We start from the raw sequence: 25,691 nt of genomic DNA on the forward strand, positions 1-25,691 counted from the left end.
ACAGAGTGCTAAGAGAGGATAGCTGGATGCCTGATAAAGACTGGAAGATACAGGAGCTGTTGTTAGAGATGAGGAGGAGTTAGCTAGAAGAGTGGAGATGGGTGGTTTAGTAGAGGGAGTTAGTATGAGGAAAGCAGGCACAGTGGTAATGAACAATCGGTTCATTTATAGGACTAAAAGTAATTTGGTGTTTCTGAAGTTGACTAGTAACTCTTGCCTTCAGAGTTGTCCATTTTAATCTGAATAGTTTTTTCACTGTTAAAGCTAAAATATATAAATTGGACAGTTTTATCTTGCTCAGTAAGTGCAAAAGCTAGATAGGAGATGGTATTTAAACTATTTTTAATACCTTAAGTTAGGATGGATTTATATGTACTAGCTTTATCTGTTTTAAAAGTATATTCAGTATTTTCTAACACATGTAACTTGGTACCTTGTGAACACTACAGCTTTGAAATGAACATGTCACAATCCCACAGTCTTGTGAGCAGAAGCAGTGGTTGTCCATAAACTTGCTCTCCTTTACCCTTCAAATTTTGTATGTGAGGTTGTTACTTATTCTTTGTTGCCATGTGAATAATCTGTGGAATAATTCTGTCTTTACAGGATGAATGCTATCAAGTAAGACAAGTGTTTGCTCAGAAACTTCACAAAGGCCTCTCCCGATTACGGCTTCCACTTGAGTATATGGCAATCTGTGCGCTTTGTGCAAAAGATCCTGTAAAAGAGAGAAGAGCTCATGCTAGGCAGTGTCTGGTCAAAAATATAAATGTGAGACGCGAGTATCTGAAGCAGCATGCAGCCGTTAGTGGTAAGCATATGTGAAAATGGCAAGTATGCTATTCTGGCCAGTTGCAGTTTTACTGAACACAAAGTGATGTTACTGCTATTTATTATACTCTAATTGGCCATCATTAAATACAAAGTTGTTACTAATTTTCAGTAACCGTTTTCCTTTAAAAAAGTTCATTTGACAAATATAAATGCATAGGTATTTAAATATCAGCCCATGTTTCTTTATGTAACTGACTGAATGGCCAAGGAAAATAAGCAATGACATTGGAGATACTTTTAATAAAACAGTGAAATATGCGCGTGCGCGCCACACACACAAACACACATGTGGTGTAAGTACTGTCTTTTAGATTTAAAAAAGTACAGGTCTTTTATCTTTGATTGTTTTTCACTGGTAGCTGATGTTAATATCCGGTGCTTATATGCTTGTTTTTAATCTCATTTTATCCCATTTATGTTATTAGTTTTTGTGTCTGAGTTCTTCATTGTATTTTTAAAAAAAAAATTTAAATGTTTGTTTATTTTTGATGGAGAGACAGAGCATGAGCATGGGAGGGGCAGAAAGAGGGGGAGACACAGAATCTGAAGCAGGCTCCAGGCTCTGAGCTGTCAGCACAGAACCCAACATGGGGCTCGAACTCACGGACCGTGAGATCATGACCCTCAGAAGTCAGAGGCTCAACCAACTGAGCCACCCAGGCTCAAGCCACCCTTGAGTTCTTTTAACAGCATTAGAATCCACCTAGTTACCCAAGTCAAAAATCAGGCCTTTATTTTTGTACCTTCTTTTTTCCTCTTATTGGTCACCAAATCCTCTAGGTACTTGAATGTCTCTCTCCTTAGCTCCTTAGCTCCTTAGCTCCTTAGCTCCTTAGCTCCTTAGCTCTGGTATATTTCACTTGGGTAATTGAATACACTCCAAGCATCTTCCTGTTGTGTTTCCTTGCCTCTGACCCATCTCCAGCTGTGCCACACACCATTATCAAGAATACCATTCTAAAACAGGTTGGATCATGGTACTTCTTGCTTGAAATCCATGTTGATTCTTCATTGCTGATAGGATCTAGTTGAAACTCATTAGCATGGTCCTTACTCTCAGCCTGAGTTTCAAGCTACCTATAAATTTTGTGTATCTTATACTATGGATTATTTGAAATTTGTGCAACCATCTTTTAACTTTGTTGTCAACTCTATCTGGAAATCGCCTGCCCTTCTAGACAAATATAAAGAAAACTAAGGAGCGTGGTTTGCACCTTTTGAATCCTTTAAAATACAGTTTTGGTGTTACTGCATCACTGGGGCCTTCTTTCTTTCTCTTCCTTCTCAAACTTGGAGAAAAAGAGCTCTGGAGTCAAATCCCTCTTCTGTTTACTGGTTGTTTGGGGGCAGGTTACTTTCTCAATCTGAGCCCTAGTCTCCTTATTTGTAAAATTGGTATAATTATACTCATTTCTTATGGTTAGCATGAGGATTTAAGTGTTATGTGTATAAAGCACCTGGCATGATGTGTGGTTCAAAAAAGTACTTGGTACTTGTTAGCTATACTTACTTGAAGGCGCCTTTCACATTGAAGTATAGTTTGTGTCTCTACACTTTCCTGTGAGATCTTTATCTAGTCTTACTCATCTTTGTACTTAAAATTAATATGCCCCAATAAAAGTAGTAAGCCTAGAAAATAGTAAGCATTGAATAAATACTTGATACATTTGAATTTGAATATCACTGAGTTTTGAAACTTGTTACTTTTTTCTTCTGTATTCTATATTTTCTTGAAATAAGTATTACACACCAACTATTCTCTTAGAGTTCAGCAATAAGGAAATAAATAAAACTTGGTGTCTTATTGACACATGTAGTATTTATTGTATGCCAAGTTGAGTATCTGATTTAAAATTTTATTTTGAGGGGCGCCTGGGTGGCTCAGTCAGTTAAGCGTCCAGCTTCAGCCCAGGTCATGATCTCACAGTTCATGAGTTCGAGCTCTGCGTTGGGCTCTGTGCTGACAGCTCAGAGCCTGGAACCTGCTGTGGATTCTGTGTCTCCTTCTCTCTCTGCCTCTCCTCAGCTCATGCTCACACTCTGTCTCTGTCAAAAATAAATAAACTTAAAAAAAAATTAGAATTTTATTTTGAAAGTAGGAAATATAAAAGGAATTGTTCAGTATATGACTCCTGGTCTTTTTGACTAATGTTTGGTAAAACTAGTTAGGATTACCATTCTGACCTCTAGTGCAATATGCTGATCTCAGGTCAAAATATAAAAATATTTGAATTTAAACTAAAAGTTTGTTACTTCAAATGTCCTAGAAACTCTGAAGTCCATTACCTTAGATCTGTTCTTTTTTTACAAATAATCTCAAGTAGTATCAACCTTCTTATTTTTTGTGCCATATTAACATTGAAAGATGCATTATTTTATTTTATTTTTTTTTGCTCAGCTTAATAAGGGAGTGTTAAACATAAGGTTGCTCATAATCACAAGAAAAATAGATCTTATGTTTCTTTTTCTTAGATATAGTTTGTTTGGGTCACTTTTTACCATGTGTGTTTGAAAATGAAAATATTTGTCTTTGTAGGCTCAGCATATGGTGCATTTAGTAGGCATTTCAATATTGGACATGATGGATGAATGAATAAAGTCTTTATGGTGTAATTCAACACTGGACATTTCAATAAATTTTTCTTGTAGCCATATTTTGGGAAACTACTGGGATGCAAGAAATACAGTATCAGAGACAAAGTGTAAGGTTTGGTTTTCTAACCTGGATGTTTGTGTTTTGTTTTTTCTTTTTCAGAAAAATTATTGTCTCTTCTACCAGAGTATGTTGTTCCGTATACAATTCACCTTTTGGCACATGACCCAGATTATGTCAAAGTACAGGATATTGAACAACTGAAAGATGTTAAAGAGTAAGACCTTTTTCATTCCATTTTCATATTTTCTGAAAGTGTTTTCTCTTTGTATTTCTCTCTGGGAAATACAATAATATTTAGAGAAGTCTTCCTAATACCGCCATACTTCTTTAAGCTTAAGACCCTAGTCCTCTTTCTGTTACGATAAACGTCTGTGGTTTTGAATAAATGAATTTATTATGCCTTTAGCTTCCTATTAAAGGAAAATAACTGGTGGTGTCTTAGTTCATAGAAATATTTGATAAATATTTGTGGTACCTCAAGAGAATAAAATCAGATTACTGGTAACTTTTTTATGGCAAGGGAAAAGCTGTTACTACCCTCTTTTAGCCACAGTTTCTGTTTTTTTAAAAATAAGCAGTTCTCCCAAAATGAGTTCTGTGTTAGGGTGATTGTAACTAATGAAGACTTCTAACCATCTTTCTCAGATAACTTTGGTTTTTGAAATACATTTAATATTCTTTGGAATTTACTAAATATTTTTGGTTTATTTGTAAAATGCCCAGTACAGTCTTGAGTACTCTTCCCATTCTGTCAGAGAGCTGCTCCAGAAGAACTTATCCTATTCCCAAGATCCTTAAGATTATTTTTCCCCTTCTAGAATGATACCTTGCTTCTCACTTTACTTTTCTCTCTTCTCACTTTACTTTTCTCCTCTGTGCCACAACTCTGTTCCATTCTGTCTATATAGTAAAGACACAAAGCACTTTTGGTTTGGTCTTGAACAGAGTTGTATGTAATTAACTTCAACTGAGCTAGTGAAACTTTCTTTTTTTCCCTCTTAAGCAAAGACAGTATGTGTAGTTGTCAACCATTGTTTTTTTCCTCTCTAATTTATTCATGAAGATTCTTAAGTATTGACTTAGGTGGTTATATTTTCTTGAAAACGTCCAATCAGGACTGCTGTCTTGAGTGCTTGAGGCTTCACTTTATCCATGGCCCGGTTATTATTTTAGGCAATTTTCTTTCCCTGTCATAGCTAGGGGTTAAGATCACTTCATCATTTCCACCATTTAAGTTCTTTTTTAACCTGCCTCTTTGGAAAAATTACTGAGATTTTGAGAAGGGGTCTTTTGAATTCACACCTACATTGCTGATAAGTTGTGATTTGTATGTGTGACATACCTTTTTTTCTCTTTTGATTTATAGCTGTTTTTTCCTTTTTAATTTTTTCCGTTTGTGGAGTTTATTATATTTATATTAAGAATTATTTTATCTATATTTAACAGTTAATTTTTTCATTTCTTTTTCTTCCCTTTTTCTTAGATGTCTTTGGTTTGTTCTAGAAATATTAATGGCTAAAAATGAAAATAACAGTCATGCGTTTATCAGAAAGATGGTAGAAAATATTAAACAAACAAAAGATGCCCAAGGACCAGATGATGCAAAAATGAATGAAGTATGTAATTCTTTGTAAATAATCATGCTTCCCTGTTGATTTAAGCATTTGAGTGTGGGTGTGGTACTTCTATAGTATGTATAGACATTATCAATCTTTTTTATTATTTAATAATTAGTATTTCTATTAGTAATTAGAAATATTGAAAACAATAGTTTAACTTACACTATTGTACTGAAAACTACACACAGCCATACCGTGTTTTAATGCGCTTTGCAGATAATTGCATTTTTTTTTTTTTTTTTTTTTTACAAGTTGAAGGTGTGTGACAACCTTGCATGGAGCAAGTCTGTTGGCAGCATTTTTCCAACAGCATTTGCTTATTGCTTATTTCATGTCCCTGTGTCACATTTTGGTAATTCCTGCAATATTGTAAACTTTTTCATTGCTATTATATATGTTATGGTGAACTGTGATCAGTGATCAGTGCTTTGGGGTTCCACAAACTTCACCCATATATAGAAGATGGCAAACTTAACTGATGTGTGTGTTTTGACTGTTGTAGCCACCAGTCGTCCTCTCTCCCTCTCTTCAAGCTTCCCTGTTCCCTGAGACACAACAATATTGGAATTAGGCCAATTAACCCTACAGTAGCCTCCAAGTGCTCAAGTGAAAGGAAGAGTAGCATATCTCTCACTTTAAATTAAAAGCTAGAAATGATGAGAGTTAGTGAGGAAGGCCTGTAGAAACTGAGATGGGCTGAAAGCTAGGCCTCTTGTACCAAATAGTTAGCCAAGTTGTGCATGCCAAGAACAAGTTTTTAAAGGAAATTGAAAGTGCTACTTCAGTGAGAACACAAATGATAAGAAAGTGAAATACTCTTATTGCTGATACAGAGAAGGTTTGAGTGACCTGGATAGATCAAACCAGCCACAGCATTCCCTTAAGCCAAAGCCTGATCCAGAGCAAGGCCCTAACTCTGTAATTCTGTGAAGGCTGAGAGAGGTGAAGAATCTGCAGAAGAAAGAAGCTAGCAGAGGTTGGTTCATATGCTTAAGGAAAGAAGCCATCTCCATAAGATAAAGTACGGAGTGAAACAGCCAGTGCTGACATAGAAGTTGTCCAGAAGATGTAGCTAAGGTAATTAATGAAGGTGGTTGCTCTAAATAACAGTTTTCTAACGCAGCCTTCTGTTGGGAGAAGATGCCATTGAGGACTTTCCTAGCTACAGAGAAGTCAGTGCCTGGCTTCAAAAGGCAGGCTGACTCTCTTGTTAGGGGCTAATGCAGCTGGTCTCTTGAGGCTGAAGCCCGTGTTCATTTCCCATTCTGAAAATCCTAGGGCCCTTAAGAATTACGCTAAGTCTACTCGGTGCTCTATAAATGGAACAACAGAGCCAAACAAATAGCACATCTGTTTGCAGTATGTTTTACTGAACATTTTAAGCCCATAGTGGAGACCTCAGAAAAAAAGATTTCTCTCAAAATATTACTGCTCATTGATAATGCACCTGGTCACCCCCAAGGCTCTGATGGAGACCTACAATGAGATTAATGCTATTTTCATGCCTGCTAACACAGCATCCATTCTGCAGCCCAGGGATCAAGGAATAATTTCAACTTTCAAGTCTTATTTAAGAAATACATTCATAAGGTTGTACCTACCAGAGATAGTGACTCTTCTCATGGATCTGGGTAAAGTCAAATGAAAATCTGGAAAGAATTCTCCACTGTACATTCATTAAGAACATTCATGATTCATGGAAAGAAGTCAAATTATCAACATGGACTGGAGTTTGGAAGAAGTTGATTCTAACCCTCATGGATGACTTTGAGGGGGGTTCAAGACTTCAGTGGAGGAAGTAACTACAGATGTGGTAGAAATAGCAAGAAAATTATACCTAGAAATGGAGCCTAAAGATGTGACTGAATTGCTGTAATTTCATGATAAGACTTTAATGAATTTGGAGTTGCTTCTCATGGATGAGCAAAGAAAGTGGTTTATTTATTTATTTTTTAATGTTTATTTATTTACAGACTGTGAGCCAGGAGAAGGGCAGAGAGAGAGGGAGAGAGAGAATCCCAATCAGGCTCTGTGCTGTCAGCACCGAAACCACTTTCCTGGGGCTCCATCCCATGAACCGTGAGATCATGACCTGAGCCAAAATCAAGAGTCAGATGCTCAACCGACTGAGCCACGCAGGCGCCCCAGGAAAGTGGTTTCTTTAGATGGAATCTGCTCCTGATGAGGATGCTGTGAAGATTGTTGAAATTACAACAAAGGATTGAGCATATTACACAAACTTTGTCGATAAAACAGCAGCAGCGTTTGAGAGGATTGACTCCGATATTGAAAATTCCACTGTGGGTAAAATGGTATCAAACAGCATCACATTCTGCAGAGAAATTGTTAGTGAAAGGAAGAGTCAGTCAGTACAGCAAACTACAGTTTTGTCTTATTTTAAGAAATTACTACAGTCACTCCATCGTTTGGCAGCCACCACTGATCAGCAGCAGCCGTCAACATTAAGGCAAGACCCTCTTCCAGCAAAAAGATTTTGCAAGTAACCGAAAGCTCAGATGATGGTTAACGTTTTTAGCAATAAAAGTTTTTAATTACTTGTACTGTAATTACATTGTACGTTGTTTTTTAGACATAATGCTGTTGCACACTCAATAGATCATAGTATAGTGGAAACATAACTTTTATATGCACTGGGAAACCAAAAAATTCATTTGACTCACTTAATTGAAACATTTGCTTTATTGTGGTGGTCTGGAGCCGAATCTGCAGTATCTCTGAGGTATGCCTGTACTAACTGCATGTTGTAGAATTACTCCTAATTCAGAGTCAAGGCTGCCACCTTAAGTACCTAATTTTCTTTAATACCATTGCAGAAACTGTACACTGTGTGTGATGTTGCCATGAATATCATCATGTCAAAGAGCACCACATACAGTTTGGAATCTCCTAAAGACCCAGTACTACCAGCTCGTTTTTTCACCCAGCCTGACAAGGTAGTTATTTTAGATTTTGTGTGTGTAGATTGAAATAAAATGTATTCTCAGCACTAGGTTGGGGAAAGATTAGGAAGGATCAGTATCAAGAGCTGGCGCACTACTAATGTCGTGGAAAGGTCAGCTTGCGTCTTAATAATGTGGTGCGAGACTAGCACATGGACCAAATCGGAGGACACAAACAAGGTCCAGAGGTTAATCAGGATTATCTAGAGTTTGTGTTTGGAGTTTTATGCCAGTCTACGAGTATAGGCAAAAATGTGATCAAAGCATGTAGATCTGTCAGTTAATGGCCAGTGATCCAAAATGGGAAGGAGAATGCTGATAGAGTCTGAAGTTATAAGCCCTTGATTGAAATTTATAACTGGTATGAAGAAACAAGGGCAGACACCGGAACAGGTTTGAGACCCAGGGAATACCACAAGAATGTTCCCCAAACTCAGTACAAAACTCAAGTATTGTAGGAAATACAAAAAAAAAAAATTTTTTATGTTTTATTTTTGAGAGAGAGGGCGCAAACAGGGGAGAGGCACAGAGAGGAAGAGACACAGAATTTGAAGCAGGCTCCAGGCTCTGAGCTGTCAGCACAGAGCCCGACGCGGGGCTCGAACTCACGAACTGTGAGATAACCTGAGCCAAAGTCAGATGCTTAACCCGACTGAGCCACCCAGGTGCCCCTAGTATTGTACGAGCTATACAAGGTGTTTTCCAGATTCTCTTAGAGGTTCATAATGCATCTAAGCCTATTGACTGAAGAGTTTGGAAAGCACCACTACCGTTTTTGTTTTTATGTTTGTGTTTGTTTCTAAGTAAAATAGCAGTTAAGGTCTTAACCAACATACAGAGATTTGCAACAGCCTTGTGGAACAGGCTCACCCAGTAGCTAAGAGGGACTGTCTGCTTTCACCCTGTCATGGTTAAGATAACAGGAGTAAATGTGGTCTCTTCTGGAGAGTTTTTTTTTTTACAGAAGCATGTGTTTTCTGATGCACTTACAGAGAGCTCTAGCACATTAGAGCTCAAATATGTTTTGTTAATATTGGAGTTGGTAGAAGGTTAGTTTAAGCTTATTATAGTATTTAAAATCCGTGACTGAAATTTTGTGTTTGAACTTATTATTGAAGTATGTCTTTTATTATGTACTTTAAAACAAAATCTGTTATATGCTTTGTTGGCTTTGAAGCACTTCGTGTATAGTGTTTGATTATTCACTAACTACAACTTTTTCTCCTGCTTGTAGAATTTCAGTAACACCAAAAATTATCTGCCTCCAGAAATGAAATCGTTTTTTACTCCTGGAAAAGTACGTTTTGAGAGTCATTCTGATTTTTACATGGTAGTTTATTTTACTGTGATTATTGGCAAAATTATGTTATTTTGTATTTCTTTAAAAATTAGTGTATCTTAAGGTAGAAAATAGTTATTAGATCTCTTCCATTTGCTAGTAAGAAATAATATATTTACAGTATAAATGCAAGCTGAGATACATGAACTTATTTTGTAGCCTGAAATAAAGTGCTGGAGACCTTGATCTTTAAATATCTTATCCTGTAATGTCAAGATAAAAATCTTAAAGTTAAAAACATCTTATGTCTTTCCAAAGCAGTTTGATTATCTATTTTTATTGTTGACTGTACATCTTATTTGTTCTACGTAAGCCTTTTCCTCTAAATCGCAAAGAAGCTTAACTATTATGCTTGTCTGTATAGTTTTTCACTTATTCAAGTGATACTCAATTTATAATCCTTATTTTGCTTAAGGATAGGTATATTTGTGTGTGTGATTTGTATGTAAATACTTTGACAGAGATTTATGGTTCTTTATGTATAGATTTCTTCTGGCTTTCATCAAATAGAAAGAGATATGCATTTTTCATTTCAGCCTAAAACAACCAATGTTCTAGGAGCTGTTAATAAGCCACTTTCATCAGCAGGCAAGCAATCTCAGACAAAATCATCACGAATGGAAACTGTAAGCAATGCAAGCAGCAGCTCAAATCCGAGCTCTCCTGGGAGAATAAAAGGGAGGTAAGTACCTAAGAAATACCATACTTGGCATTTAAGGGTTCCGTCAAGGCGCTGAGATCTAAAATAACGTAACCCAAAACATTTAATGTCAGTGGAAATCGGTGCATACCCCAACAGCCATTTACATCTTCCTGTTTATTTGCTTCTTTATTTTAGATAGGCACTCTGTCTTAGGCTTTCATATTTTAGCTTGTTGGGATACCCTGTGTTGGTAGACATAAGCTAAGTGTCTGGCAAACTTGAAACTGTTATATTATAGTACAACCATACATTAGAAGACATAATCATTAAAAATGATGAGGTATGAGCTAATGTGAATTGTGTCCACAATACATTATCGAGTAAAAAAGGCGAAGAATAGAACGTATTATAGTATTTTCGAGTTTTTACAAGGGATTTGTCTTCAGATTGGCTTGTGTATGCATAGAAAAGTTTGGGGAGAATACACAACATCTTGTGGTAGTCTAGTATACGAAGGAGATTCTGTACTTTTTGGCTTGAGTTTCTTTTTCCCATGCACATGTATAAATTTTTTTGTTTAGAAAAATTGTTTTAAATTTGTACTTTCAAATCATGCTCTACAGATTTTCGTCTTAAGAAAGAGGAAAAGAGAAAATAATTCACAGTTTAACTCGTTTTTGTGTAGTACTTAGCAGTTTGTTAGCAGCAAAGCTTTGCACGGGCCCTAACTGCCACTGATTATTGATTTTGCTTAGTTATTATGAAAGACTGTGCTATCTTTGCATTGTTCATAACCAATCAATAAAGAAAGGATGAGACATTCTAAAATGTCTTATCAGTTTCCTTGTAACGAATAAATTGTCAAATGATATATGCTAGAGAGTGAACAAAAACACATTTATAGTGCTTGTTTTAGATTCCTGTATTAATACATATTAGTGGCTGATAGTTAAGTCGCCTTCACTTATATCATTTGGACATTTTCCAGTGGGATGGCTTCCTACTTAACAGGACCAAACCATTTCCAGCAACTCATATCCTAAGTTACTGGTTTTTCTTCTTGGATCCTGGTTATAATCAAAGAAGATCAGTCATTTAGGCTGAGAGCCTCAAAATTGCTTTCGACTTTTTCCCTTTGTTCAGATATTGCTGTGGAGCCTAGTGATCTAATTTGCAACTTTTATTAGATTGCCCTATCGTTTATGGAGAAGAGAGGAACTAGAATTGAGATTTAAAAAAACCAGTTAGGAGTCAGCTAATGGTAATTCAGAGAAGGGATGAAGAGGGAAGAAGATGGTAGTCAAATGTGGGATTTATTTTGATCTTAGACCCAAATTGTCTTGCTGATGAGGTAGATGTGAATAGTTATGAAAAGGGAATATTTAAGGATGTATCCTAGGGGGTTTTTTGCCTGAATGTTTCTATAGGTGGCGGTGCCATTTACTGAGATGTTAGAAGCCTTTGAAGAGGAACAGGCTTTGTGCATGCGCGCGCGTGTGTGTGTGTGTGTGTGTGTGTGTGTGTGTGTGTGTGTGTGTGTGTTTTCTGGGGAGATGGGGAAAAGAGGAATGTCCAAATAACTATTTTGGCTGTGTTAAAGTTGAGATGCCTATAGGAAATTGAAGTGAGTGGGCAGTTGGATATGTGAGTCTAGAGCTCAGGGTAGTTTCTGGGCCAGAGATTGAAATTTAGGATTTAATGATGTATAAATGGTTTTCAAAGTCACATTAAAGATGAGATCACCTAGGACAGAAGACAGGCTTCATACCAATAAATGAGAGCTTGTGAGCTTGTGCTGTTAATTCATTTAATAAGTATTTATTGAGTGCCTATTTTATGTCTGGCACTGGTACAAGTGCTTAGTATAAAATAAATACAGTTGGCAAAAGATCCATGCTTACATTCTAGCAGGGGAAGTTAGTAGAGAATAAACATAATAACTTTAGTGTGTTACAGGGTGTTAAAAATACAGAGAAGAAAGGGGTGCCTGGGTGGCTCAGTTAAGTGTCCCATTCTTGATTTCGGCTCGGGTCATGATCTCACGGTTCGTGAGATTAAGCCCCACGTCAGGCTTTGCGTGGACCACTCTGAGCCTCCTTGGGACTGACTGACTCTCTCTCTCTCTCTCTCTCTCTCTCTCTCAAAATAAATAAAATTTAAAAAAAAAGAACTCAAAGAAGAAAAAGCGGAACTGGGAATATGGGAGAGATAGGTGCAGATTGTAGTAACATAGGCCAGTCCAACTTGCTAACCAGAAAGGTTTTAATTTGCTTTATGTTTCCACTCCAAAATAGAATTTAGTTTTTAAAAAGACTTAGTAAGAAAACTAAATTTGTGATTCTTCAAGTTTCTCTATTAAATGTAATTCATTACTTGTTGGTTTGGTGCTAAATATGATAGAATGAAACCTACTTTTCGGAAAAGAATGAAACTTTTCCTCATATAGCTGTCAAGCTACACTAGGGAACAGGGAAACCTTTTAAGGTTGTTTCATTGTAATAATAATAACAAATATCTATATTAAAAGGCTTGATAGCTCTGAAATGGATCACAGTGAAAATGAAGATTATACAATGTCATCACCTTTGCCAGGAAAAAAAAGTGACAAGAGAGACGACTCTGATCTTGTAAGGGTGAGATATTTGGTTTGATTTTATAATTATAATAAAAATTTTACTGTATAAGTAATAATGTTTACACTGAAACCAGTTAACATTACTCTCAAATTTGACATTTGATTTTCTCTCAATGATTTTAATCACAAATGTGAGTTCATCATTATCCTCTACCTTGTAATTTAAGTATATTGACTCTCTTGTGTTTCTTGTCATTCTAATGAGTGATGTTTATTCTGTAGATCTTGGAAATCAAACATGCCAGTCCCATACTCAGAACTATTTGGGGTTTTTGTTGTTGTTGTTTTGTTGTTGTTGTTGTTGTTGTTGTTGTTTAAAACACAGTAAGTTTAGACTTAGCATTAGAAAAGGGAAGTAGAATGAGGATCCTTCAAGGCTCCTCCATTTTAGATGCTTTCTTAAGCCTTTCATTACTAAGTAAGCTTCTAGCAAAGGTAGGGAATGCTGCAGTTTTCATAAAGGCTTCTTTTTAAATTTTAATAGCAGTGATAATTTGTATGATTTAGACTGTTTGTAAATGCCATTTAAAGACAGGTTTGTTAAATTTTAGTACAGATACAGAATACAGTTATGTATTTCTATACATCCTGATAACCTTAATAATTGGGCACATTTTGACTTCTAGGTTAGCTTTAAACTTTTGAAAAATTCATGAGGCTCTCTGAATCAGTTTATCTGTAAAATGTGGCTACTTAGCTGTTAAGGTTTATCAGAATAAATGAATTAGTCCAAGTCAGTTGGTGTTGCTGCTATGTTATCATTACAAAGACCAATATTTTTGAGTAATGATTACTATAAAGTAAATGTTAATGCATTTGAAATCTACCCAGTAGAGGTGGAACGTTATTAACAAAATACCTTTGCTTTCTCTGAAATATCACTGCCCTTCTTTTCTACCATTGGCCCAACATTACATATTCCAAAAAGCTTTAATTATTTTTGTTTTCAAGTTTCTCCAGTAATTTGTTCTGCCAGATTGTTTTTCTTTCCACTTAAAAAATTATAATTCTTAAATTCTTACTAAATCCTTACTACTTATACTGTAAATTCTGATTTTTATTGGCTGTTTAAAAATTTTGCCCAAGCAGAATTAAAAATTGATCGCTTAGCCAGAAAGGAATCCTGTTATCTGGATATATAGAAGAGAACCTTGAATTGGAAAAGGTATTTATGTCTTCTAGTCCTACTTCTCACTTAATGCAGAAATTCCTTCATTAGCTTTATGAGTTGTTTACCACGTGCTTAAAAATGCCTTAGGTGGAAAGCTTACAATTTCTCTCATTTGTTGGAAACATCAACGCATCAACTAAGCCACCTATACCCACATACTGACCTGCTCCCTTATGTATATCCCCCCCAAATTTGGGAAGCATGGTGGTGATGAATTCTTAATATTTTGTTACCCTATAAATTCTGTATCTAGTTCTGCCATGTTATAGAGCAGTGAAGAGCAAGTCTCTCTTTTCCATAGCAAAGTTGTGAAATTTTGAGCTTTTGAGATTTATTTGTATAATTATAATGGAAGCCTTTGGGTGCCTTTTGTGTAACATTGTATGCTTTTTCAGAAATACTATGAGAACCTTATTAATACATATCAACTGAAATATCCTTAAAGAGGTTAGCATTTTGCGACAGAAGTTCAATTTAAAGACCAGTAGATTATAGAGAAAGAGTCCTGTCTTTGTATATACTACCACCTTGATATTAAAACTTCATCACAAAAGAATTATTGTCCATATACATTTATATTCAAATATTTAGTTTTACAAATAGAATGTTTTCCTTATTTCCTGCTTTTAACCTCAGTTTTATTCTCCCTCTGTTCTTAAGATAATGCAGTGCAAAATGAAAAAGAAACTAGAGAATGTAGTGCTTTAGTAAACTAGCTTATTTTATAGTATTCTCAAGAAAGCAGACATTAAATTTCCTGTTTACCACCAACCTTTTCCAGAGTATAAAGGAATTCAGCCACCTTATCACATTCTTGGACATTAAAGTGAATTGTAAAGTTTAAAACTGGAGGTGATAATTGTAAAGTTAACTTTAATTCAATATTTCTCTTACCTTTGCATCTCTGAGTAACAATAATTATTTGTACAAAAATGCAAATAAATGCTAACAAATTAAAACCAGTCACTTATAGGTCTGTTTTTCCTAGAATGTAAGGATAATTTAATGTTAAGAAATCTTTTAACATAATATATCAAATCAGTATACCAAATAAGAAGAATACTAACAAGATAACTTCAGGTCATGTCAAGAAGATATAAATACAACTTAAAATCCATTCTTGATACATATGAACTCTTACTAACCTAATACCAGAAGGATACTTCCTTAACATACTAAAAGTTTTATCTGTTTAAATCAGTAATTATTGACTCAGTTATTCTTCTTAAATTATTCTGAAATGCAAAATACTTGAAACATTTTAATTAAAAATCAGGGGCAAAACAAGTAATTTGTTGTCATCACTATTATTTAAGATTGTTCTAGAATGTTTGACAAATTCAGGAAGACATGAAATAGGAATCAAAGGTATGACAGTGAAAAAGAAGAGACAAATTCATTTTTCTTTTGTACTCTTAGAAAAATAAGAGAAGCAATTGAAAAACTAAGTATTTAGTATGGTAGCCAATTAAACATCTATACGTGGTAGATGTATGTATGTGTATAACTAACATTAGTCTGGTAATTTTGCTTTATATCAAGTATACATTTGGGGGAAAGGAGATTTGCTTCACCACAGTAACCTCTTCCACAACAAAGGTAGGTAGGTAGGTGGACAGACAGACCGACCGACTGACCAACCAACTGACCGATCAACCTAAACATAGCCTTAAAAAAGTAGGGGGAATCCGTGTGGGGAAAATATCCAAACTGAGAAACTTAGAAGACTTGAATAGAAGGAAGACATGCCATGTTCTTTAATGGGAGAAATGAATAAAAACAAATGATGGTTCGTTCTAAATGAATCTATATGTAATTATAAAATTCCAGTGTGATTTTAAGTCCATGTGGAAGAATAAATGGTACAAAAGAGGAGTAATAACATCAGCCTAACCAAACACAAATGTATTTCTTTATTTCTCTATGTTTAGTAAAATATTATGCCATTGTTACAATAGCCCAGAAACATTATTAATTTTTAAAACCCAATACAAAGTAAAGGAACCATTATAAGTCAGTGATTTTTGAAATGACTGAAATACTCTTTGGGGGTGGATAGGAAAGACAATTTAGAATTCCATGTCAAATCCTATCAAGATATGGTAATGTCTTAGTCTGCTCAGGCTGCCATAACAAAGTATCGTAGACTGGATGGCTAAACAACAGAAATGAATTTTCTCACCTTTGTGCTGGCCGATTTGCTTCCTGGTGAGAGTTTCTTTTCCTGGTTTGCAGATGGCCACCTTCTCACTATGCCTCACATGGTGGAGAAGAGAGACAAAAAGATCTCTCTGGTGTCTCTTTTCATAAGGGGCTAATTCTGTTATGAGGGCCCCACCCTCATGGTCTTATCTCAACTGAAATATCCCCCAAAGGCCCCATCTTCAAATATCATTACATCAGAGGTTCTAGCTTCAACATATGAATTTTGTATGGACATAATTCAATCCTTAACAAATAGGAAATAAAATTTAAATACAAAAATATAGAAGAATGTAGATTTAAAATACTAAGACTCCACTATACAAATGGACAAAGCATAATACCAATGACATAATTAGCATAATTACCAATGATATAACAAAATGACTAAACAAATCAGATAATTTTTGTTGTTTTCTTTTCACTGATTTTTAAGAATGTAAATTGACACAAACTTTTTGGAAATAAAACACTTGTATTTGTGAGTTTTATACATGCATGTGTATGGGAAGCTGTAAGGGCTCATACTGTTCTTGGTTTCTTTGGAGAATTTCCTCAGTCTCCATCTGCCGGTCAGTGCATATATATATTCTCTGAATGTAGACTAGGCTTTTAGTTTGAATTTGAGTGTCTGATTAACTAATTGAAATTGTTTTTGCTTTTAATTGGTTGTAGCTGGGAAGAGACAGTATCTTTGATTCAGAAGTATTTTCAAAATTTTTAATAAATGAATGTTTAACTTTTGTGTCTTGCAACCTCCATTTATAAAGTAAAAGTAGTTCTTTTATGGTGTCTAAGTATAATATATAACATAGTTGATATTTTATATCTTATACACTGTAGAATAAAATTAGAATCACTTAATTTGACTATTAAAGCAGATCCATTATACTTTGATATATTTATCCATTATTCAAGCATGGAATTTAAATTTTTTTAAATGAAATAACTCATTAAAATTTAAAGTTTAATAAAATACTGATCTTGAAAGGTGTCAGTTTGAGACTCTCTAGCTCAAGTAAAAATGAAAATTGACCCTCTTAACTCCAGATAATTTTTTAAGTTAAAAGACAAAGTAGTTATGGTTCTGATACACTTAAAGACTCTATATTTTATTTAGGTACAGTTTTATGACAAAAGTGGATAACATTTTCTTGTTTCGTTTTTCAAAATATTCATCCTAACAAATTTATATTTGAAATTGTGATTTTTATTCCTAGTCTGAATTGGACAAGCCTAGAAGCCGGAAAAAAACACCTGTCACGGATTCAGAAGAGAAATTAGGTATGGATGACCTCACTAAGTTGGTACAGGAACAGAAACCTAAAGGCAGTCAGCGTGGACGGAAGAGAGGCCATACGGCTTCAGAATCAGATGAACAGCAGTGGCCTGAGGAAAAGAGGCTCAAAGAAGATATATTGGAAAATGAGGATGAACAGAATAGCCCGCCAAAAAAAGGTAAAAGAGGCCGACCACCTAAACCTCTTGGTGGAGGTACACCAAAAGAAGAACCTACAATGAAAACGTCTAAAAAAGGAACCAAAAAAAAGTCTGGACCTTCAGCACCAGAAGAAGAGGAAGAAGAAGAAAGACAAAGTGGAAACACAGAACAGAAATCAAAGAACAAACAGCACCGAACATCAAGGAGAGCACAACAGAGGTAAGTGCATGTAACTCTGAACTGCATGTATTTAGTAACTGTGTTCTAAATCCTAATTTGATGCTATCCACATTTGGGTCTTCCCCAAAGCAGAGCAGAATCTCCTGAAACTAGTGCAGTTGAATCCACACAATCCACACCACAGAAAGGACGAGGAAGACCATCAAAAACGCCATCACCATCACAACCAAAAAAAAATGTGTAAGTTGTAAATAATATTAAATTTCAAACCAGTTTCAAATTATTTTGCGAGAGTTTATCAGTTTTTAAATATACATAGGGCTGTATTTAAAATCCCATATATTTAGTCCCATTATACTAGGTAAGATAAAATTTTTATAAACTTACCTAGGTAATTGATATCCCAGTTAACCCTCTGGTAACCTCTGATCACAGCTTTTAGGCAAATCTCTTTAAGTGAACACCAAATAGTTTATTATTTCCAATACAGACTTTATGATACCCAAAGAGATGAGAAAGTATTTTTAAATAATCACATCATACTGACCAAGTTGCTTGTCTTTGCACACTGTAGTTTTTAATAGCTCTCCTCGGCAACTTTAAAAAAAATAGTTTTTATATTTTTGCTTTTATTCTTTGAATTGTGTAGGAAAGTCACAGGCATTATTTTTCTTTAAATTATAGCCAAAGAGGTTACCACATGTAGATCTGAAGTTTTGGGGGTTTTGGTTTTCTTTCTTTTCTAATCAAATGAACAGATCTGTATCTACATATAAATAGTTGTGGAAGTTCACACAAGCATATGTTCATGAGAAAATCACAATGACAAATTGTGACCTAAAATTGTTAAAGTAGCAGGAACGTCAGTGCTGTCATTTGTATATTTTGCACTTTTTTCTCAGTTATTTAAGTGGAAGTAGAACAGCATGTCTTCCATTAGTCAGAAATTCTGACTGTAATTCTGAGAGTGACCCCGTTGCACACTTACATCACTGCCTTGGCTTTGCAGGATTGCCAGCACACCTTGGCCAAATACTTAAGTTATCTTGGAAAGTTTTCCTCTTCCTGTGTATTCCCCAGGGGAATACACAGGAAGAGGAAAAGTTGCTTGAGTGTCTAGCTACTTCCTGCCTTTTTCCATGTAATTTTTTCCTCAGGTAAAAAGTAAAGGTAAGTACGTTTTTGTGGCAGCTTTGTAAATGTGTTTGGATTCAATTATGAAAAGTAGCTATTTTTAAAAAACAAATTCTTAAGGAATATTAAATTCCCACGATAATTTTCTAATGAGGAAATAACAGAAATAGCTTTCAGGCTCATAACTTTAATTAGTTTATATTTGCGCATCAAAAAATTAAGGGCGTGATCATCTAAAATTATACACATCCTCATACAAATGTTCTAAACCAAACAAGTATTTCTTTTAAAAATCAGTGCAGAAAAAGGCTCTATATTCCATTTTAACAGCATATCTTCCTTTCATGGGGAATCTATTTTTTTTAAGAACTAGAATAACATACGTTATGATCTGCCTGTTTTTCTTGTTCTGACCTCAGTGGAATTGAGAAAGATTGTATTACTTTCCCTGTAATTCTTGTATTTTCTTCCATTAACTCAGAAAAGCCGAACCAAGTAAAAAAAAAAAAAAATTACTTGGTTTGAGTGTGTATTAAAGAATACATATCGTGGATTACCCAAGAGAAATGATAAGCTATAGTCTTAATTAAAAAAAAAAAAAAAAAAAGTTCTTCAGGGGCACCTAGGTGTCTCGGTCGGTTAAGCATTTGACTCTTGGTTGCGCTTCAGGTCATGATTCACAGTTTGTGGGTTCAAGACCTGCATCAGGCTCCATGCTGGCAGTGTGGGGGTCTGCTGGGGATTCTCTCCTTTCTTCTGCCCCTCCCCTGCTCGTGTGCACGCGCTCTTTCTCTCTGTCTCAAAAATTAATTTAAAAAAAGTTACCATACGGAGAATAAACTGATGCTTGTCAGAAGGAAGTGGAGGTGGGAGCATGGGCAAAATGGGTGAAGGGGAGTGGGACATACTGGCTTCCAGTCTGGGAATGAATAAGTCACAGGGATAGAGGGGCATGGCATAGGGAATAAGGTCAGTGGTGTCGTAGCAGCGTTATCTGGTGACAGATGGCAGCTACACTTGTGAGCACAGCATATAATATGGAGAAAAGTTGAACCACAGTGTTGTATACATGAAACTGATGTAACATTGTATGTCCACTATACTCAAAAAATTTTTTTAATTTAAAGAATATACATGCAAATAAATATCAAGAGGGATACATTTAGTTAAATGGTGGTATCTCTTACATATATTTGATTGCCTCCTATGTTTCAGAGAGTACGAGGTGCTAGGGTTTACAGTGGCTTACAGTGGCACAGAATAGACATTATTCTTGTCCTTTTGGGATTAACATCTAAATGGCGTGTAGTCATTACATAATCACATAAATATGGAATTCTAAATTGTGATCTGTGCCCTGAGGAAAACTTCAGGGTACTATAAGAGAACATAATGGGAGGGCTAGGGAATTGGGGAAGTTTTCTCTTTGGAAAGTGAGAACTGATTTCTTGAGAATAGTAGGAGGTAGGCTGATAGAGAAAAAGGAGAAGAACACAGTTGGAGGGAACATTGTGCTAAAGGTTGCAGAGTAGGAAAAGTCTTGGCCAATTCAGAGAGTCTGAAGGAAGGCAAGAATTGGCTGGATTGTAGTTGTAAGGAATTAGGGAGTGGAAAGAGATGAGAATGGACAGATGGCCAACAACTGTCTGCAAGGCCTTATATATTATGTTAAGAAGGTTTACAGAATTTCTCGCAGTACAGCAGGGAGCTGTCTAGGGGGAGTGAGTGACATCGGCTGTTTTTACATTTTTGGAGAAGAGGTAAGAGACGAGAATGGTGTGGAAGTTGTGTGGTAGCAGTAGAGGTGGAGAGAAGTGAATAGATTTGAGATTTCTTTGTAAGAATTATAGGGCCAGATGAAGACTGATACGCTATTAAGAAGGACTCTAAATTTTCTGTTTTGAGCAGCTTAGTAGATGCAGATGCCTTTTACTGAGTTGGGAAAGATAAAAGGAAGAGCAGACTTTGGGTTATGTTTTATAATCTTTTATTGTCTTGGTTTTTCTATTACTTGGTCAGTGTTTGTGAGATTCTAGGAATTAAACACTGGGTTAGGGGTTAGAATAAGAATAACATTTCTTGTTTTGTAAGGTAATGGAGGATAAAAATGATAATAAATGAGAATTTATGAAATATTTTGAGCATTTCCTCTGAGGTGATCTACTACTTAAAGATCAGAATGTTCATTTTATTTTACCTCTGTTTTACTCTAGCCGTGTAGGACGCTCCAAACAAGCAGCTACTAAAGAAAATGATTCAAGTGAAGAAGTAGATGTGTTTCAGGGTAGCTCTCCTGTCAATGATGATGTTCCACAGGAAGAAACAGAGGAAGAGGAAGTTTCTACAGTAAATGTATGTGTCTATTAAAGTACCATGTGTTAGCATAGAATATAGGAATAGAGTTGGTAAATACTTGGTCAGCTCCATATAGCACTTGCTGTTACTTATAATTCTAAGTATTTATTTACTTTTCTTGAGCAGTTGGTAACGGTTCACCTACCAGCTTGGGTAATGAGAGAACTTCCTTTATGGAATCCTGAAACTAAGTGAGAATGACAGATGTAGCCTAGTGAAAATGTAAATGTCAAGTTTATAACAATGTGGAGAAGAACAAGTAGCATTCTGATAAATTGACCCTTGAAGCATTTAAGCTGTACCTTGATTTTAGACCACTGTTATATGTTAAATAGACTATGGCTAATGTTTCATAACTTTTTCTTTGAGTTTCATAGTAGTTTTACAAGTTAGTCATCTAGAATAAAATCATGTCTTTGAAATTTACGAAATTGGTAACATAGATTTCTTTTACAAAGGTCAGAATGTGATTCTCCCTGAGATAATTTTTTCTTAAGAATGGCTTTGTCGGTTAACACATCTTCAGTGTTTCTTTTGGAAGAAATACAGTTAACACATTGAAGTAAACTGTTCTCCTAATGATACACCAGTGCTGAATCTTTGGATCGGCACAGTTAGCCATCTTTGAGAAACCTGTGTTGTGAGATCAAGTCCCAGAGTTGACCCCCGCCCCTCTGTCCTTTTTAACATAATCAGCACTTTTGTCTGCACCAGGGTTCATTTATGTACCAGATACTCACAGAAAGATACCTGAACTGTGGTCTCAAACTTGTTGGGCTTGTTTCTTACAGCTTTGTTTGTTTGTTTGTTTGTTTGTTTGTTTGTTTGTTTTGGATGTAAAAATAAGACAAGAGTCCATAGTGATTAATGTCTTCATCAAAAAAAAAAAAAAACAAAAACACCATAAATTAATTGAATTAAAATCCTGTTCTGTTTATATTCATCTTAATACCGATCTTTTTAGAACTGAAGTTTTACACTTTCATTAGTACTTGCCAGTAAATGGTAATACGTCTGAATTCCATATATTCCTATGTATTTGATAATTGTTAGGCTCTACATTCAGTAACGGTTTTCCCAGAAAGACAACTGTAAGCCTAAGTTTAAAATGTTTTCTTTTACCACAGAAGCGTAAGTGAAAAGGTAGTTGCAATTGTTTTTCTTGCTGTCGACATTGCTTTCTGTTCATTTCTCTTTAAAATTATTAAATAGTAAAGTAAAATAGTTTTTTCTCTTGCTATTATGGGAAAGGCTATTTATGGGCATTCAAATATTACATAAGGTCTAAATATGTGATGCTGAGGCAGAAAGTTTTAAAATAGGAGAAAGGTTTGAAGTGAAGAAAAGCAAAGAAAATCAGGAACAACTAAGAATAGTGATTTGTTAAAAAAATAATATTAATTACTGCCAAGTCTGGTATCTTAATTAAGCATCTGGTAATTTTTCTTTTAAGGTACGGCGGCGAAGTTCTAAAAGAGAAAGGCGATGAACAAATGTAATTAGTAACTTTCTGTGTGAAAGCTTTGAAAAGAAGCATTTTTTTTTGGTCAAGCTTGAGGCTAAGTAAAGCCTTTGATGCACAAAGCGGGACTGCTGGAGAGTGGACAGTTGGACCTTACTTTGATGACCTCATGTATTTGTGGTCACAGCGCTTTAGCCATACGCGTGGTGATAACATTGACTCTGGAGTCCTGTGAAAGTGTGATGTGCGATGGCTATGTAGACATAAACTAAAGAAGAAACTTGTAAATATGTTTTTTCTTTTACTTTTTTCTTTTCTTTTTCTTTTTCTTTTTCTTTTTTTTGTTTTTTGTTTTTTTAATGTTTCTGACTTCTAAAGTGCTTGTATAGCTTTTATCTGCGGCTTTAAACTGACAGTCCCAACTGTTTATTGGATCTATTGATTTGGAAAGAGTTTGTTAGGATAGATCTTAAGCAGTGATCTGTCAGTGTTTGTATTTGTATTCTCTGCAATTTTACTGTGAAAAAAATTTTTTCAACAAATGGTGTCATTTTCTTGATGTCATTGTTTGTTGGAGAGGTAAATGGTCTCTTTCCCTTGTGTATCTTACCTAGTGTTTACTCCTAGGCACCCTTAATCTTCAGAGGTGCTAAATGGTCTGCCATTACACCTGCATGATGCCTCCAGCGGGAGGACACCACGCAGATTGTGAAATAGTCCCGAAGTTTGATTATTTTACACCTCAGTATTGGTCTCAGAATTTTCTGGCCTTTCATGGCAATGAAAATTTTAAGAAAAGAGAGATTTAAAATATTTTAATTTTAAAGAGTGTGTTATAAAATAATGTACTGAATTCTTTATCCCATTTTATCATCATCCCTTTTCAGTTTTTATTAATCTACTGTATCAATAAAATTCTGTAATTTGAATTAGTTTTTAATAGTCTAGAATGTTATTGTGTATAGATATTTCCTCTTGAACATTATGTTCAGAAATACAGATTATTACACTATAATATTAAATCCGATATATACACATAGAAAGTTCCAGTTCTCCATAACAGTGTAAAGTTAATCAGAAAGAAAAAATTTTATTGATGCAGTGTGTCTTTATAAAGCTGTTCTTGAAAGCAAGTGTTTTGTATTTTATAGTGAGTTGCATGTTTATGAAAAAAGTGCTGAAAATGGGATGTGCTCTTTTCTGTAAAATCATATTTAGCCATAGTATATGATAGATTGCCCCATAACATAGTTTTTCATCAAGAGTTTATTATTGTACTTTATTTTGGAGCCAAAAAAGTTGTTTTTGTGGGGGGGGGCAGGGTGGGAATGGTATATCCAACTATATGACCTACTGTAGGTATCACAATCTTAAAAATTTTGAATGAAATTCCACTTTGTCTAGATTGGGAGAAGTGGAAATTTATTTGGTTTTAGAGCAGATCTTTTCTTTTCTTCATTGTAATCTGCAAAATATAGAAACAAATTACTTAAATCAGTATCCTTTATACAGTTTTATAAACTGTATTTTGAACCAAAACATAAAAGTTACTACTTAATGCTTGCCTAAATTCATTTTAGTATTTCAGGTGCCGTTCTTTTGTTTTTTTCACAGTTAACATCAGAAAAAAAAATCATATCCTAACTTATTAAATGTATCACATTGAATAATGGAGCATTTTCATATAATACACCATTATGTTGAAGGTATATTTCCAAGATTGGTTATAATAGAGGGGGGATATAATAAAGAAACTACTATTTTGGAAAATGACATTTTACTATTTTCCAATGTATATCACAATTGATGTGATTATTTTTCTTTTAAAGATTTCTTCATGTTTATGAAACGGCCTTTTATTTTTTAAAAAATGTTTTGAATTGTGTCTTAATCTCTCAATATTTAACTATTCTTCATTTCCAACAGTACTGACACCAGTGATTACGGGAGGCTGCTGTATACAAGGCAGCTAATGTCGGACCAAGATACATTGGTTTTTAACCGTTTCATGAACTCAGTTCTCCCAAACACGCTATTTGTATCTCAGCAGTACAAAGGCATGTTTTTAAATCTATAAAATAAAGAATAAGGGATAGCTTTGTATTTTTGTCGTTGACTAAATTGCACCGGAAATGTTTATGGAAGTATATCTTTAAGACCATTTTATAAAACATAATGAAAAAATGATTGTGGAAGATTTTTATTTGCATGATCATAGTTAACCAAATTTCATTGCACAACTAATTCTGTACATCAGTTCACAAAAAATGTTCATTGTAGATTTTGTTTAATGCCAATAAGTCTGTGATTTTACAACTTGTCTGTTCACTTTTTGGGAAGATTATGATGTAAATTTTCCATTTTTCTGTAGAAAAATAGGTGCAATAACGATCAAAGTTTTGATGTCCTGAGTCTTCATCTTAGGGGATTATCTTATTATGTTTGAACTTCACATTTCACGTACTGACATTTGGAGAGCCACATACTATAACTAAAGTAAAATTACGTATGTGTACAACGTTAATTGCTAACGACAGTTAGCAAACTCTTCAGTCGTAATGTTCATTTTGAAAATATGTACTGTATAAAATTGAGAAAATATTTAACTCACTGTAACAACTTCCATTATGAAAATCTTACGATTTTTCGGTGAGGTTATCTTGCTGCACTCTGTAGCAAGTTCATTTAATCTACATTATAATATGATTTCTTGCTGCAGTGCAACAGGAAGCTTTTGTTTTCAGTGATCTCCACTGTATATGTAAATTACAAATGTGGCTGTAAAACTTGTTCCAGGTATTAAAGGTTAAATTACTTTCTGTATCTTCTTACAGCTTGTAAGTTTGATTTTTAAGATCTCCTTTTGCCCATGTGAAGAATGTCAGGAATTTAAGAATTTGTTTAACCTGGGCTTATCTCCCCTACCACATAGTATTATGTCACCGTCACGAACAATTGGTATTTAGATAGATAACCAATATCAGACACATTTTTTGGCTTTTCTGTGAAGTTGAATAAACATGAAAGTTAATATGTAATTGTATTATTTTATTTATGTTA

At 34.8% G+C, this 25,691-nt stretch overlaps 1 protein-coding gene across 7 annotated transcripts in view; it reads left to right on the forward strand.

Moving 5' to 3' along the window:
- PDS5B (PDS5 cohesin associated factor B) overlaps positions 1–25,454 on the forward strand; it is a 190,580-nt gene extending 165,126 nt beyond the window's left edge. For 3 of the 7 annotated variants that reach the window (XM_042997690.1, XM_042997753.1, XM_042997499.1), the window contains exons 25-35: positions 607–811; positions 3,590–3,704; positions 4,974–5,106; positions 7,944–8,063; positions 9,304–9,366; positions 9,945–10,090; positions 12,579–12,684; positions 17,280–17,719; positions 17,810–17,920; positions 21,028–21,166; positions 22,623–25,454. In XM_042997690.1, coding sequence (XP_042853624.1) covers positions 607–811; positions 3,590–3,704; positions 4,974–5,106; positions 7,944–8,063; positions 9,304–9,366; positions 9,945–10,090; positions 12,579–12,684; positions 17,280–17,719; positions 17,810–17,920; positions 21,028–21,166; positions 22,623–22,658 — 1,614 coding nt within the window. In that variant the 3' untranslated portion in view covers positions 22,659–25,454. The remainder of the gene's footprint in view (positions 1–606; positions 812–3,589; positions 3,705–4,973; positions 5,107–7,943; positions 8,064–9,303; positions 9,367–9,944; positions 10,091–12,578; positions 12,685–17,279; positions 17,720–17,809; positions 17,921–21,027; positions 21,167–22,622) is intronic. The other 4 variants (XM_015544559.2, XM_007097649.3, XM_007097650.3 and 1 more) reach the window with 4 other exon arrangements.
- The last annotated feature ends 237 nt before the right edge of the window (positions 25,455–25,691 follow it).

This window comes from Panthera tigris, chromosome A1 (assembly GCF_018350195.1).
Source record: "Panthera tigris isolate Pti1 chromosome A1, P.tigris_Pti1_mat1.1, whole genome shotgun sequence".
In the NCBI taxonomy this organism is placed as follows: Eukaryota; Metazoa; Chordata; class Mammalia; order Carnivora; family Felidae; genus Panthera; species Panthera tigris.